The 17,991-nt window shown below is 35.1% G+C and overlaps 1 protein-coding gene across 1 annotated transcript in view; it reads right to left on the bottom strand.

The window, feature by feature from the left end:
* Nucleotides 1-2,107: 2,107 nt before the first annotated feature.
* LOC123525859 (uncharacterized) overlaps nucleotides 2,108-17,991 on the bottom strand; it is a 177,554-nt gene continuing 161,670 nt past the window's right edge. The window contains exon 22 of the mRNA XM_053538077.1: nucleotides 2,108-8,095. Coding sequence (XP_053394052.1) covers nucleotides 7,884-8,095 — 212 coding nt within the window. The 3' untranslated portion in view covers nucleotides 2,108-7,883. The remainder of the gene's footprint in view (nucleotides 8,096-17,991) is intronic.

Here is a 17,991-nt window from a genome sequence, read left to right as displayed (position 1 = left end):
GACAGCATCTTTTTCTAGCACTGCATATTTTATGTTTTGTACATCTATCTAGGAAATAATGTCAGGAGTCCTTCAGTCTGAAAAAGGTGTAACCATGGTAAATATGGCGTTTATGACATTATGAACCTTAAATAAGCTTTTACCGTCTTAAAAACACATTATCACAGTCGCATTAGGAACTGCCGTAGAGTTAAAGTAGCACGAAAAATGCATTAGATTGTAAGTATATGTCGCTTTCTATGTCAACTGTAATACTATTTTGAAGAAAACGAATGTTTTCTGTTTCCATGTCCAGTTTGTAATTATAATGGCCCGGGATGTAATTGTTATGGCTATAAACGTCGTGCATGATTGGCACGAGCATATGCTGGACGTCACGGTGAATTTATGTAATTTTATTTCACTTGTCGTATGAAATTTAGACCTCTTACTTTTTACCTCTGCTAAAGAAATTGCAAAAAAAATATCTTTGAATGCGTTAGTTTCTCTTTAGACTTTTTTCTGAATAATTCGACCAGGACGCTGTGTCGTCAGTCAAAACCTTAAAGAAAGCCGCTAGCACATAAAATATATTTTCCTTTCGTTATTCTATTTTTATCAGCCTGAAGCAAAATCTGTGAAACAAAGCAAAGAAAATTATTTATCAAACACTCAAGGTAGGTCAGTGAAACGTATTTTCCCATGGACGCAACGACAAAAAATGTCGGTGTTCAGATCTTATACAAAGGTCCGTCAAAAATTTGTCCGGAAGACTTTCATCATCATGTACAATAATAAATTAATTTCCGTTGCAATAAAACGTCCGCTAAATGGCAAACTACATAATCAGTACAAATTAGTTTGGTCATTTGAATGTCCACCTTTGATATATGTCAGGCAAGGTGTAATACCTCTCGAGCCGCGCGCAATTACTGTCATTGGTGTCACGTGAGCGGGCAGTTGTCGTATGTCAAAACATCAGCAGCATCTTTGTAGAGCCGCTATTGATAGTTTATTCATTTACACATTTCTATAAATTTAATACATTTAGACTAAAAAAGTTGTCTACCAGAGATGAAGATAAGACGCAATTTTTTCATCTCACTTTTTGATTACTTCTCATTATATTCTTCAAGATGGATTTTCAAGATTAATACTTCCAGAAAGTCCTCATCAAGGAGCATCAGTCTTATATTGACGCAGTTTTATAAAAGTCGCTTCTTTTACCGTAAAACAACTGGGGATTGGCATAAAAAAGGAACCGGCGACGATTTTATCTTTTCTAATATTTATAATTCAAGTGCTAAAACTGACGTTGTCATTCATATTTTATATTCAAGGTTGATTGAGAGGAAAATTCCTTGATGAAAAGAGAAAATCGCTTTTCTAAAACCTTTTACAAAACCATTATCTAGCCATTCAAACTGGATTTAAGCTTTGAAAGTGAATCGGATAGCTTTTCATTTTCTAAAAAAGACAAAATTGTACCAATATATAACCCTACTGATGACAAAACGACAAAAACGCAAAGCACTTGCCGGAAAATAATGTCAGGTAATCAGGCAAGGGCTGCATTTATCTGAAACGGGTCTAGATGGAGTGCATTGCACGAGAGTTAGGTTTCAGTGCGGGGATTTTGTCCTGCGCACATGAACACTTACTACCTCACCTATTAATTGACTGGCAAGTTTAATTAAACTTGAAATCCAGCAACACTGATGATTTTGATGAATTTACAACACTGTTATTCATTACATGTATAGGGTCAAGATTGGACTGAAAAATATTACATTTCTAAAACAACAGTCAAACCAGTATTAAAGACCACCTCCAGAAAAGGCCAATACTGTCAAACATGTTTATAAATGTCACTACTTTCTCTTTCTGATTAAATATAAAAGAGTGTAAATTTACCTGTGTTGACAGAACACCTGTCAAAGACTACTATTTTCAAAAGATGGTCTTTGCAGAAATATTTGACTGTTCATCAAGTTATTGCAACATAATATTATCACAGTAAATTGTTTGATAGCAATGATTAGTTTACTGTTCAAAGCACAGCAAATTGCAATGAAATATAAAAAACAAATTAAAATTTTACTTATTGAAAATAAAATATAACAAAATCTGGATAGTTAAATAAAGTTTATTTCATAAAAAGAAAAACAACATCTATATGGATTGTCAAGAAGAGACAAATATAACGTGGACGGTGAAATGTTGGAGACAATTATCACAGTATTTAAGAAATATTCATTAGCATTGGAAATAATCATATTCAAAGCAAGAGAGCCATAATGGCCTAGATCACTCACCTGAGTTTCAAAGCTTTAAAAGCAGGCAAGAGAGTGTTCAACTTTGGAAGAGAACCATAATATACTCAAGGTTCCAGAGGCAGTAGAAGTTGATAACATAAATTAGTGTGACAGATGACAAACAGTTCAAACACTATATGCTTCTCAGTTCCTCAAAATTGTGTGGAAAACAACACACAAACCAATGGAACAGGCTGAGCGTGTTTTGGAAGGTCTCTTTATAACGGTTATCTGCACTGGTCCACGAAAAGATGTCGTTTGAAGGTATTTCTATATTAAGCTCTATTAGTCCCTAAAAGGGGGTCTTGTCCCAATTTGAACAAGTTTGGATGAGGACCTTATAATGATGCTACAGACCAAGTTTTGTAAGGATCCATCAAGCCATTCATGAAAAGAAAGTTTCAAGGTATTTCTACTTATAGCAGCCCATAAAAGAGGCCAGGTACCCCCATTTGAAGAAATTTGGGAGCAGACCTTACAACGATGCTACAGACCAATTTTAATGAAGATCCATCAGGCAGTTCATGAGAAGAAGTTGTGTAAAGGTATTTCTATTTTAAGCTTTAGTGTGGCCCCTAAATGAAACCAAGTGCTCCAATTAAAAAAAATTGGGAGAAGACTCTGCAATGATGGTACAGACCAAGCATGGTGAAGATTCATCTGGCAGTTCATGAGAAGAAGCCATTTAAAGGGTTTTCTATTTTCAGCTCTTGCAGCCCCTAAAAGGGGCCAAACTGAAATAGCTGAACAAACTTGATAGAGGTCCCTGCCAGGATGGTTCTAAGTTTGTTGCAATTTTGACCATTAGTTTCAGAGATGCAAAAATCTAAAGAAAAGTATTAACAGATGGAGGAAGGATGGACGGATGGTGGATAGTGAGCAATCATAATAGCTAACCCATAGCACTTCATGCTCAGGTGAGCTAAAATCAACTATATTTAATTCTACCAGAAAGATACTACATGTAGATAATATAATTCATAAATGGTAGAACAATGAGTGTATCTTTTATTTTTTTTGAAACTTTTGCCATCTGCAAGTTATAAACAGTGCTTCTGTACACCACAAGTACAAAAAGGTAAATCTGTAAAATTTTTATTTGTTTCAATGTGACATTTTAATGCATGAAATGCAATTATTCAAGAATTTGTTATGCAAAAATGTGTTAAGCAAGTGTAAATTAGGATGCATGTTGATACTATTAATTCTAGTTTCATGAGAAGAAGTTGTGTAACTAGTTACTTTATATTTTAGCTATGACAATCCCTATGTGCAGTGAAGGAAAACCATATAAACAAACTTGAGAGAAGTTCATAGCAGAAGTAATTTTTAGTGTATTCTACTTAGATATGACTTAACTTTCTTGAAATTGGTCCATGCAAAATGCAAGCTGATAAAGAACAATGTTGATCACTGGATCTATACAGTGTACAGAACCTAGAGTGTTTAGACAAGTTCCCAGGCTATAAATGCTATTCATGAGGCATATCACATTATCCTACCAATCATTCAGTATTTCATGGGTGACTTCCTCTTAGCTCGTTATGCTTTGATATTTGATTTTAAGGACTGTACTAAAACTTAACAATTATAGAAATGTTAGAAACATTAAGGTATCCGATCCACAAATAGGTAACATTTCAATGCCTGGTGATCCCATATTGTTTTGGTATCATTTGAAAGAGGTGTGTCTGCTGAACAAGAATTAGTAAATAAGTAAATAATATGCACGAACCACTAGTCATATTCTTTGACTGCGAAACAGTAATTATTACACTGTAATAACTGGATTTCTGTTGAAGTATCATTGAAAACAAAAAAAGTAAAATTTTTTTCAAAAATTCTGTAACATATTTTGTCATGACATTGTAATTTATATTTTCTTTTTCAGTAGACAATACACTTTCAAATGATACCAAAATTACATGGCCTTACCAGGCATCAATATTTGATATATTTTAATACCACTGTCATATAGAACTTGCTTAACTGACTTGTCTACAAAACAAAATATTTTGATTGAAAATGACTACAACAGACAAGAAGAAAATCATGATAAATATACAATGTCAATGCTAATTCTAGGGCACAAAAAACTAACTGTACTAATACAATCTTGCAATCTGAACATTGCTTGTCTCCATACAGGGAACTGTAAACATGAACTTTTCTTAAACATTTGGTGAACAAAACAAAAACATGCTTTTATAAAAGCATTATTCTGACCAGGTAACATACCACAGCAAAAATTGCCTTGTCAGAAATAAAACGGTTCACCCTATCACTCAAACAATGAAAACAATTTATATTGGAAATAAGGCTATTGTGGATGTTAACATCAGAATTAAGAATACTGTGGACACATCTGCTAATGTAAAGTGACCAGCAAGGTTTCCTCAAGTATCCGACAAGCCTGACCACAGAAAATAAACTTTGGGGATGGAATGTTCTAGCGTTACTTTATCAAATATAGAAAATTTCATTAAACAGGCTTTTTATTAAACATGACTACAGATAACAAGTGAATCAAGTATTGCCATGCAATACAAAGTCCCCTACTGGAAGGCACCTAATTTTCTCTACTGCAGTATAACATAATGAACTGATATCTGTCAATGATGTATAAACAATATTGTACTATATATACAGTATGCTAAAAACAAAAGACTTGGATTAAAATTTGTATATATAAAACCCTATAGTTGTTTTCATATAGCATATTTGGCCGATTATCAAAAAGGTAACGTTATTTATAGTAAAAAAAAAAAAAAAAAAAAAAAAATCCATATAAGTCCACACAAAACTCTTTACCAGGTAGAGATAGGTCAAAATACACCTAAAAACTGGATGTAACATGCATGTTGTACTACAGAAAACTGGTCTCGAGTTTTCCCTACGGCCTGTAATAAGTAAGTTACAATATAAGCTATTTATAGTAAAACAAAGGGAAATAACTCTAAAAAGCAAGAGTGCCTCATGGTGGTGAACACTTGTGCCAAGTTACATCAAAACCCCTCCATGCATAAAGAAGAAATGCTCCGGACAAAGTCATTCTTGAATTTGGCATTTGACCTCTAAGCGTGACCTTGACCTTAGACCTAGGGACCTGGTTCTTGCACACAACAATCTGTCTCATGATAGTGAACATTTATGTCAAGTTACATAAAAATCCCTCCATGCATGAAGAAGAAGTTTTCCAGACAAAGTAATTCTTGTATCTGACCTTTGGCATCCGAGTGTGACCTTGACCTTCGACCTAGGGACAAGGTTCTTGTGCATGACACTCCCTCTCATAGTGGTGAACATTTGTGCCAAGTAATATTTAAATACTGTTTTGCATGACAAAGTTATACACTGGACAGGAAAAATGTCCCATTAACCTTTGATCTCCAAGTGTGACCTTGACCTTTAAGCTAGGGTTCTGGGTGTTGCGCAAGACATGTCATTTCATCATGGGGAACATTTATGCCAAGTAATATTAAAATCACTTGATGGATGTCAGAGTTCTGGACCGGACAGGAAAAAAACCCTATTGACCTTTGACCTCCAATTGCGACCTTGACCTTTGAGCTAGGGGTCAGGGTTTTGTGCATGACATATCATCTCATCATGGGGAACATTTGTGCCCAGTAATATTAAAATATCTTCATGGATGGCAGAGTTATGGACCGGACACGAAACAGACCCTGTTCATGCCATGTTAACATCTGACTGCCAATTGTGACCTTGACCTTTGAGGTAGAGGTCTAAAGGTTGTCTCATCATGGGGAACATTTGTGCCAAGTAATATTAAAATCCCTTCATGGATGACAGAGTTATGGACCGGACAGGAAACAGACCCTGTTCATGCCATGTTAACATTTGACTGCCAAGTGTGACCTTGACCTTTGAGCTAGGGGTCTGAAAGTTGTGCATGACACATCGTCTTTTTTATGAGGTACATTTGTGCCAGGTAATATTAAAATCCCTTCATGGATGACAGAGTTATGGACCAGACACAAAATTGCAGACGGATGGAAGGACGGAATGACGGACGGACGGAAAAGGGCATTCCTGTAGTCCCTGAAACTGGTTTTCAACCAATAGGGGACTAATAATATAATGTTAACTGCATGTACAACATGTATGGAAAATAAATAGAAATATTCAATATTGTATTAAATGCATATGATGTCACTGACCAGCAGTAAAGTATGAACGTTATGTAAATGCATAGCATTTTATCTATAATCTCTTATATTCTTCTATTGCTATTCGCCTTTCATCATAATTACAAGTTTTACAATTGCGTAAAAAATACATATGATAAACAATAATGATGAAAAAGATTTGACAACAATATTCAGTTCATACTTGTATAACATCATATCTTGCTTTCCCGGACGTTTTCACTGATTGATCATTAATGATTAATATAAAAGCCTTATAAAATTTCAAAATGTATACAGTATCAAACAGTGCAGATGCATAAAAACCTGGTTTCTGGTTGTGATAATTTTGCAAGGAACCAGTATGTTCTATAGATGCTGACTGAATACAGAGAAAGTAGCATAACTCACTGAGACAGATACTCCTGGTGAAAGGTAATGACCTTTCTGGTTACTTTACTTACTATGGGAAATAGGACAGCAAACCGGAGTAATGACCGTTCTCCTTTCTTCAATGGATACATTCAAGATTATGCTAATTTTCAGATGTAAAGAAAAAAAAAGTCACACATTGCATTTTTTATACAAATAGAATTTAAGCTAAGCACAAAAATTAAAATGAAAAATTCTATGTAAGTCTTTTCTACAAGAAACACTAACATAGCAAGATACACCTGGCCGGTCATACATTATAGTTTGAATTAAACTGTCAAGAAGACAGTGCAAAGGCACAGACAGACACAACAATAACAGTAAGCAAAATCACAGATCTTCTAGCAATGCATTATATTATCACAGAATCAATGTGTGACACTGGGAATCAGCATCAATGGGAGCTGGTAAATAATATTTTTTTGAAAATTGAATCTAACAACTGGAGCTTGTTTTGATCAAAATTTGAATCTAACAATTACACAGACTGTAATAGGAAATTATCAATTTGTTATTTAAAGCAACCTGTTCATATATTTCTAGTACAAGTGAAAGCCTCCTAAAATCTGTTAACTTTTTTTTGTAGGTGGGGTTTAATGTCATACTGACACAATTTTAGGTAATATAATGACTTTTCCCAGCTTTACATGGTGGTAAATGGCCCAATGTGCCCTTCAAAGCACTATTTCTGGCATGGGCAGACCTGTGTAGAACCACCAGTCTTCCGCAAGCCAGCTAAGTATCCAGGGAACGTACATATCTCAGAATGAGGCAAACAACAAAATCACTTGACAAGCATTTTAACAAATATTTTTACAGATATCTGCTTTCAATTCTGTTGCTCATTTTCAAGGCTGCTTACACATTTTAAACCAAACTCAAGTGTTAATCAAGATTTTGAAAGCTTTCACCCAACTGTGAACAAGCAGCTTTATTTAACCAGAAAAACATTTATATTATAGAAGTAACATTAAATATATAATGCATAAAATCAAGCAAACTTTAAGTTTTAAAAATGTTCTGTTTCAATAATCCAGCTCTCTGGTTCCTGAAGGTAAGATTGTGCAAACGTCAGAATTGTCTCCACTGAGAACTTTTCATTTTTCTTCCTCCTTCTTGTTGTTGGTGGGTACAGGGCTGCGTGTTTATGGTCATTCTTGTTCACAATGACCAGTCGTGGAAATACAAACAGTGACAGAGGATCAAGTTCATCTGATTCAACTGTAATAGATAAATATTTGATGTATTAAAATATATGAACTGACAGAAATGAAAGTACAATATTTCATTTATACTTTTGTCTTCTTATTTTTTTAAGAACAGGTTAATACAGCAATGGGGTTCATAACCCCACTTGGGATTTATAACTGTTTTATGTGAGGATACTATCCACCTGACTTGTGGAAGGTAGGTGCCTCTACCAAGGTGCACATCTTGACTGGAAATTATGTCTGCATGGGAACCTAATGGCTTGTGCAGGAAAGTGGCTAACAAACAAATAAACAGTACAGCACTGAGTTGTTCATTATGGTCACACATGTGTAATTCAAAAGAGCTCAATAATTAATGAGCCGTGCCATGGGAAAACCAACATAGTGGCTTTGCGACCAGCATGGATCCAGACCAGCCTGCGCATCCGCGCAGTCTGGTCAGGATCCATGCTGTTCGCTTTCAAAGCCTATTGGAATTGGAGAAACTGTTAGCGATAAGTATGGATCCTGACCAGACTGCGCGGATGCGCAGGCTGGTCTGGATCCATGCTAGTCGCAAAGCCACTATGTTGGTTTTCCCATGGCGCGGCTCAAATAAAATTTATAAGAAAAAGGAAGCGTAAAATGCAACCAAGCAAAATAATAGCAGACTTGGTTTGAATGAGTCTGTTCATAAGAGGTTATGGAAAGTGCAAAACCTCTCACGTCCCCTAGCACCGGCTTAAGCGCAACTCTTTTACATAGGTATTGAGTGGACTCCATGATCTTAAAGGACCAGAAAATATAACAACACTATTGTAGCTTCAGACAGACATTTATGATACTGTATGGCATACAACAAAACTGAACAGTAGTGATGAACTGAAAGTTGAAAGTTTGTACTATCATTAAAAGTATTCAGCTCATAAAGTGCAATGACCTGTTAGTAAAACTTCTGGGGCGGGTGGGGGACCTGTTTGATATTTTAGATAAAAAGCAACAAGATTAATTAATCCAAGGTAAGCAGGTTAATAACTAGTTAATGCTTAATTTTGCAATTTCAAAACTGTAAACAACATGACTAAGTTTTATTAATGCTACATAATATTTTTTCATTCTGTCTGATCTGTACTAAACCTTCTTTGAAGTGTGAATGAACATATCAAGTCCTTTTGACCGGATCATTTAACACATGGTAAATCTCACATCAATCTCAACAACCAGCTTTACTTCTTACCATTCACTTTTTACGATTCAATTCTTGCAACATATTTTTATGGTAACATACACTCCATTTAAAACTACCAAAATCATACCCTCAATGATAATGTGACATTTGAATGACTTTAATTAAGCTTTTAATATGTTACTTTCAACATATTCAATGATTCTACCATAGCAGAAAGATCCATTTACAATATACTTGTATGTGCCTTCTGTATATAGAAGGTGCTCGTCATAATTCATGAATATTCAGTCATCTTTTTATACAGAAATAACACAATATGAGGCTTTAAATAAGTTTATAATATACCAGTATATTCAATTCTTCTACAAATCAGACAAGGGCAATAACTCTGGGATTATTGTACAGCTTTACATCATACTCTAATAGTGTAGGTGGACACCTCTCTGTGAAAGTTTGAACTAGTTCTGTTAATAGACTTTCAAGGTATACAGACACTCATAGAAATAGACATGGATAGGTCTAAATGCTACCCCACACATTCTGATAGCATATAAATACATCAAGGACTCAGCAGACATACTAGATTGATGAACACAGAGTGCTCCGTTAGCTATTGCATGATGCTCTACCCTTGCCAATACTATATCCCAATTGAAGCCAAATGGTTTTTTGAAAAGCTAAGTTTCCAAACCAAAACCTCCATTGTTTTACAAACAGACACTTGCTTTGATAAAAGCAATTTCTGACCCACTGAAACATGAGTCAGATGATACATCACTTACAGCAAATAAATTTTTAATTTTTTACTTTATTTGCAATCACATATAGTATTTAAATATGTAGACACTAAGTTCAACAAGAGCACTGCCTTGCGGGTACAGAAACTCATCCAATTTTTTTGTCTGTATAAGAAACTCATCCAATATTTTTGTTTGTATAATATTTTCCAAGTCCATAAGAGGCCATCATTCTTGCAAAAAGTAATGTAGAGTTACGGGACTTGCTGTGAAGAGTCAGCTTTTAATGGTGAATAACTGCTCCAAGTTTTAAAGCAATAGCTTTGACCGTTAAGGAGAAAAGTTGACCTAAATGCAAAACTTAACCAAGAAATCTGATATTTTCTACGTCCAAAAGGGGCCATAATTCTTGCAAAAAGCAGGATGGAATTATGTTTCTTGCTGCACAGAGTCAGCTATTGATGGTGAAGAAGTGTTGCAAGTTTTAAAGCAATAGCTTTGATAGTTTAATAGAAAAGCTGACCTAAACACAAAACTTAACCAGGCAACGCCAACACCGACGCCGATGCAGACACCGATCAAGTGATGACAATAACTCATTCTTTTTTCCAAAAATCAGATGAGCTAAAAATGGCTGGTTATCAGTTTTATGTGAAACATCTTCTGTATAAGGATGGTTAACATAAATAAAAATAAAAATCATTTTTTTCATAATTCAAAGGCCATAACTCTGGAGACACTAGTCCGAAATGGGACGTTAACAAACTATACCTAGATTTTATAGAGATACCAATTCTGTATAAGTATTTTTTCCAAGACAAAAATACTCTACTTATTGAGCTGATATCAATTCCATCTGTGCACCTACTCAGCCATCCCTTGCCTAACCATCTGTCTGCCAGTAAAGGGCAAAAAATATATAACATGTCCCATTTTCTCAAAAAAGAACTCTAAAAGCAATAAGTACACTTTCTATAGAAATAAAAATGTCATGGATTATTGAAATTCATTCATTTCCACATTGAAGATGTATAAAAGCAAACAGACACCATAACAGAAGGACCTATATATATACACAACCATGGCACTAGTCCAAAGTCCTAATAATTAAAGTCAATATTTATATGCATTTTTTAAAGGGCATCAGTATATCAATACGTACTACCACATTATGTTCTACCTAATCAAATCAAAGAATGAAGTTTTAGATATGACACTAACAATTTTAAAACTTTTGTTTCAAGAGGCTTGATGATACTATAGATGTCATAAAATATATCTTTGTGGCTAATGGTAGCATACAACATACTTCTGACTTAAAACAATGTATACAAAATATATTCATATAGAAGATGTTGAGGCAATCAAAGAAAATGTCAACTTAGGTAAACAATGTCAGTATCAACTAGGGGCAAAAAGAATTCATATCAATAGGGGGCAACAAAAATCATCATCAATGGGGCAAAACAAAGTCTGTATCAACAGAGGGCAACAAAAATCATCATCAATGGGACAAAACAAAGTCTGTACCAACAGGGGGCAACAAAAATCATCATTGATGGGGCAAAACAAAGTCTGTATCAACAGAGGCAGGCTTTCCAGCCAGCCATTACAAAAAATAGGAGAAAAATAGGAATAAATGTGGCAAACAAAGTCTGTATTGCCTGGGGGTTAACTAAGTCAGTATCAATACTCCAAGCAGGTATTAACAAAATTAGTAACAACTTGAGGCAAACAAAGTAAGAGCCATCTAAGGGCAAACAAATTCTATGCGAACTGGTGACCAGTAAAGTCTATATCAGCTAGCGGCAAACAAAGTCAGAGAAAACTTGAGCAAATAAAGTTTGGTGAGGATCTTGTCAAACACTGAAAACAGTTAAATTTTTTCCTTCTTTCTTCATCTTATTTTCACATTGATTGTGAGCCTACCCAGTAATCTTGACATGAAGTGCCACATTAAAAAAGTATCAAGTTCCATCAACATAACATTCATACAATATAACTGAAACTAGTTTCATTTTTTTTTTTATTGTTTTCCATCTCTAAATTTAATATGCAGAGGTTGCAAGTTACTTACAGCATCTCTGACTACTGATTACATGACTGACTTTAAAGATTTATTGAAATACAACTGAACACTGAAGATTACACTCATATCAAACAAAACAGACAGTAAACAAGCAACAAGAGCTGTCACAGGAGACAGCGCGCTCGACTATTTCGATGCTGGATAGTGAAACTGGGCACATCTGAGGAAACTAGAGCTGTCACTGGAGTGTTTAATGACTCCAATTGTGGAAGAAGATATTGCACAATAGCCTGAGTCTGTAATGTCAAAAATATCAACTTAAAGTAATAAGAGAGGTAAAGATAAAATGTATCAAAACACTATATAAGTATATCCTAAGCAAAAAGGGGCATAATTCATTAAATATTGGTGCCAGAGTTATGCAGCTTGTGTCATATAGTGTGGGTGATGATGTTGAACAACTATTTTAAGTTTGAATCAAATCCATTCAGTAATAACAGAGACAGAGTGAAAGTGCATCAAAACTTCAACCTAAAATTCTAAGTAAAAAGGGGGAATAATTAATGAAAAATTGGTGCCAGAGTTATGCACCTTGCACCATATGGTGTGGGTGATGATGTTGAACAACTATTTTAAGTTTGAATCAAATCCATTCAGTAATAACAGAGACAGAGTGAAAGTGCATCAAAACTTAATCTAAAATTCTCAGTAAAAAGGGGAAATAATTCATGAAAAATTGGTCCCAGAGTTATGCACCTTGTGTCATATGATAAGGGTAATATGTTGAACAATTGTTTAAGTTTGAATCAGATCCATTCAGTAATAACAGAGATAGAGTGAAAGTGCATAAAACCTTAACCAGAAATTCTAAGTAAAAAGGGGGAATAATTCGTGAAAAATTGTGCCAGAGTTATGCATCTTGTGTCATATGATGTGGGTGATGATGCTGAACAACTATTTTAAGTTTGAATCAAATCCATTCAGTAATAACAGAGGTAGAGTGAAAGTGCACCAAAACTTTAACCTGAAATTCTAAGTAAAAAGGGGGAATAATTCATGAAAAAATGGTGCCAGAGTTATGCACCTTGCGTCATATGATGTGGGTGATGATGTTGAACAACTAGTTTAACTCTTAGCCTGCTGGCGGCAAGTGATTCTGCCTTTGCGACCACTGCAGACCAAGATCAGCCTGCACATCCGTGCAGTCTGATCATAGTCTGCACTGTTCACCATTCAGTCAGTATCTTTTTGGTAAGCACCCCTTTTAACAGTTAATGGTACTGTCCAAACTGAACAAGCAGACAAGTTCATTATAGAAATTTAGCAGGGTAAGGGTTAAGTTTGAATCAAATCCATTCAGTAATAACAGAGAAAGTGCATCAAAACTTTAACCTGAAAATCTAAGTGAAAAGGGGGGATAATTCATGAAATATTGGTGCCAGAGTTATGTCCCTTATGTCAGATGATGTGGATGATGATGAGGAATAAGTATTTCAAGTTTGAATCAAATCCATCAAGTAATTACAGAGATAAGTTGAAAAAAGAGAAAGTGCATCAAAACTTTAACCAAGGTGGGGACGCGGAAAGACGCCGAAGCCGGGGCGAGTAGGATAGCTCTCCTTATACTTCGTATAGTCGAGCTAAAAAGAGAGAAAGAAGAATTTTCATCCTCTTAAATCTTTCAATTAAAGAATTATTTGTTATTCCTTCCCTTGGTGCTTTCTTAACCTGCAGAATAACATTTACACAAACTTGCAGTCCGAAAAAATGAGGTCAATGTGTCAATGTCTGGCCTCCAAGGTATGGTATCATCTTTGCATGACAACAAACAAACAAAACAAAGCAAACATCAAATAATCCCGCTTAAAATGAATGAGTACATCGAGACAAGAAAATAAATTGTCCTTTCTCCCCCGCATGTTTGCTTAGCTACTTCAAACGCTAACATATTACCCTTCTTAAACAAACAAGAAATATTACAGGCATATCATAAAGAATGTTATACAAGGTCCTTTTTATAATTCACTAATCTGGGTTTTTTTGGGTTAAATGGATTTTCTGCCTATGATAAGCATTTTTTTTACAGCAAATCACTATGGCAGAAATATCTAGTCCAAATTGAGGCGGGGAAAAAAAGCTTAAATGGTTTACTTTAATTGCTGTGCAAGTATTTAACTGCACCTGATAACTGCTTTTCTGAGATTGCACTCCGTGTTTGTACAAAAATAAACTGGTGTTTAGACTGCAGTCAAACTTTACTTAACAACCAGACTTTTGAAATTATAATGTATGGATAATGTCAAAGGGTGTACTGCAGTGAAATCTGATAATACTTCCAGTGCTGGGATGGGTTCTATTGGATTGTGCAGCATGAAAATCACTTTTTTAGAATTTTCTAGGCATCAGTCTCATTTAACACATTGCACAAATATGCTTCACTTTAAATTTGAGACACATCATTTTCTGTACTTCCTAGAATTATTTTTACAATTTAACAATTATTTACAATGATACCCATCTTGCAACTTTCTACTTTACTATTATTAAAATTTCTGCTAGCAACAACATGTACCAACATATTTTATGCTTATTTATTCTGTACATCAGTCCATGCCCATTTGAGGGTACAGATCAGATCAAGCAGTGAATCAGTCCGCTAAAATGTTACATGCACTAAGTCCATAAAAATATTAAAAACCTGGACATGTTCATACAAAATCTTTATTTACAGAGTAGATCTCTGCATGATGGCAGCAACTACATTAAATAATCTCAAAATGATGTTTTTATCGCATATAATGTTGAAGAATAAAAGCTTTTCATTGAAATTTAGAGTCTGAGCTTATCTCCCCTTAGCACGCCTGTCAAGATCAATTACATTATTTATCTGATGTAAAGCATGAAAAATCTTCATTTTCAACTTAAGGCATTTTTGCATGGTTCATGGTTCTATGGATATGCAAAATAGAAATGTTAAGTACTTTTTACACATAATTATGAAAATAATCAAAACCTATGTCTATATGCTGATAACTTACAAATCAGCCTTGTAGATGATCTCTTTGTATTTATTGGCAAGAAAGTAGCAAAACCGTTTTGTCTTCCACAATTATCTCCCCTGCTTAAAGAGCACTGCTTTTATACATGTATCCCAAGACCCGGAAATTGTCATAAAAATTTCTGATTTTTATTGAAAGTTTTTTTCGCAAGAAAATTTACTTGCCACATTGAAGAACCATAATGATTATGTTACAAGAGAAATGATTTGAAACACTTTTGAACCACTATGTAACAACAAGGCGTTCGGTAACATGAATAGATGCTCCCCGATATTGCTGTCGCATACGGGGCTTTTCAGTCACGGAGGTTGTGTTAAAGAGAAATGTGGTCAGCAAGAATTGTGGTTCTCTAACACTGCACTCCCTCTCAATGGCCTCTTTTAATATGTAAAGTATGAAGTCAATACCTTACAAAGTAAGTTATGCCCCAATGACAAGGTTTTCAAAAAAGGGAGATAATTAAAAAATGGTACCACCTAGAGTTACGGTTTCTTGCCTACTACTCCCCCTCTCAAAGAGGTCTATCATTGTACAAAATTACAACTTGGTATCTTCAATACTTTTTGAGTTATCCTCTGGACAAGAAGTGTAAACAAGAGGGCCAAGATGGCCCTAGGTCGCTCACCTAAGAAACACTCCATAACAGTGTAAAACACGTTTGACCTAGTGATTTCATGGAAACAAATATTCTGACCAATTTTCATTAAAATTGGACCAAAAAATTGGTCTCTTGCGATAAAACAAGCATTTTCTTAGATATGACCTAGTTTTTGACCCTAGATGACCCATGTTCAAACTCGACCTAGATTTTATCAAGGCAATCATTCTGACCAAAATTCATGAAGATCAACTGAAAAATACAGCCTCTATCACATACAGAAGTTTTTTCTTTGATTTGACCAAGTGGACCTAGTTTTTGACCTCAGATGACCCATATTCAAATTCGACCTAGATTTCATTAAGGCAATCAACCTGACCAAATTTCATAAAAATCAATTGAAAAAAACAGTCTCTATCGCATACACAAGATTTTTCTTTAATTTGACCTAGTGACCTAGTTTTTGACCTCAGATAACCCATATTCAAAATCGACCTAGATTTCATCAAGGCAATCACTCTGACCAAATTTCATGAAGATCAATTGAAAAATACATCCTCTATTGCATACACAATGTTTTTCTTCGATTTGACCTAGTGACCTAGTTTTTGACCCCAGATGACCCATTTTTGAACTCGGCCTAGATTTTATCAAGGTAATCATTCTGGCTAAATTTCATGAAGATCAGTTGAAAAATACAGCCTCTATTGCATACACAAGGTTTTTCTTTGATTTGACCTAGTGACCTAGTTTTTGACCCCAGATGACCCATTTTCGAACTTGGTCTAAATTTCATCAAGGTAATCATTCTGACCAAAATTCATGAAGATCAATTGAAAAATACAGCCTCTATTGCATACACAAGGTTTTTACGTGATATGACCTAGTGACCTAGTTTTTGATCCCAGATGACCCATTTTCGATCTCGGCCTAGATTTCATCAAGATAATCATTCTGACCAAAATTCATAAAGATCAATTGAAAAATACCGCCTCTATTGCATACACAAGGTTTTTCTTTGATTTGACCTAGTGACCTAGTTTTTGACCCGAGATGACCCATTTTCAAACTCGGCCTAGATTTCATCAAGGAAATCATTCTGACCAAAATTCATGAAGATCAATTGAAAAATACAGCCTCTATCGCATACACAAGGTTTTTCTTTGATTTGACCTAGTGACCTAGTTTTTGACCTCAGATAACCCATATTCAAAATCGACCTAGATTTCATCAAGGCAATCACTCTGACCAAATTTCATGAAGATCAATTGAAAAATACATCCTCTATTGCATACACAATGTTTTTCTTCGATTTGACCTAGTGACCTAGTTTTTGACCCCAGATAACCCATTTTTGAACTCGGCCTAGATTTTATCAAGGTAATCATTCTGGCTAAACTTCATGAAGATCAGTTGAAAAATACAGCCTCTATTGCATACACAAGGTTTTTCTTTGATTTGACCTAGTGACCTAGTTTTTGACCCCAGATGACCCATTTTCGAACTTGGTCTAAATTTCATCAAGGTAATCATTCTGACCAAAATTCATGAAGATCAATTGAAAAATACAGCCTCTATTGCATACACAAGGTTTTTACGTGATATGACCTAGTGACCTAGTTTTTGACCCCAGATGACCCATTTTCGAACTCGGCCTAGATTTCATCAAGGTAATCATTCTGACCAAAATTCATAAAGATCAATTGAAAAATACCGCCTCTATCGCATACACAAGGTTTTTCTTTGATTTGACCTAGTGACCTAGTTTTTGACCCGAGATGACCCATTTTCAAACTCGGCCTAGATTTCATCAAGGAAATCATTCTGACCAAAATTCATGAAGATCAATTGAAAAATACAGCCTCTATCGCATACACAAGGTTTTTCTTTGATTTGACCTAGTGACCTAGTTTTTGACCCGAGATGACCCATTTTCGAACTCGGCCTAGATTTCATCAAGGCAATCATTCTGACCAAAATTCATGAAGATCAATTGAAAAAAACAGTCTCTATCGCATACACAAGCTAAATGTTGACAGACGACGGACGACAGACGACAGACGACGGACGACGGACGACAGACGCCGGACATCGAGCGATCAGAAAAACTCACCTGAGCATTGCTCAGGTGAGCTAAAAAGGGGAGGTAATTCAAAAATGGGACCATCTAGGGCTAAAGTTCCTTGTCACTGCATTCCCTCTCACCAACCACAATGAATATATAAAGTATGAAGTCAATACCTTAACAAAGTATTCAAGTAATGCCCCAGACAAGGTTTTCAAAACAAGGGAGATGGGACCACCTAGCGTTACGG

The sequence above is a fragment of the Mercenaria mercenaria genome, chromosome 3 (assembly GCF_021730395.1).
Source record: "Mercenaria mercenaria strain notata chromosome 3, MADL_Memer_1, whole genome shotgun sequence".
In the NCBI taxonomy this organism is placed as follows: domain Eukaryota; kingdom Metazoa; phylum Mollusca; class Bivalvia; order Venerida; family Veneridae; genus Mercenaria; species Mercenaria mercenaria.
The sequence above is the reverse complement of the archived record's forward strand: the minus strand, read 5'-3'. Positions and strand labels throughout refer to the sequence as shown.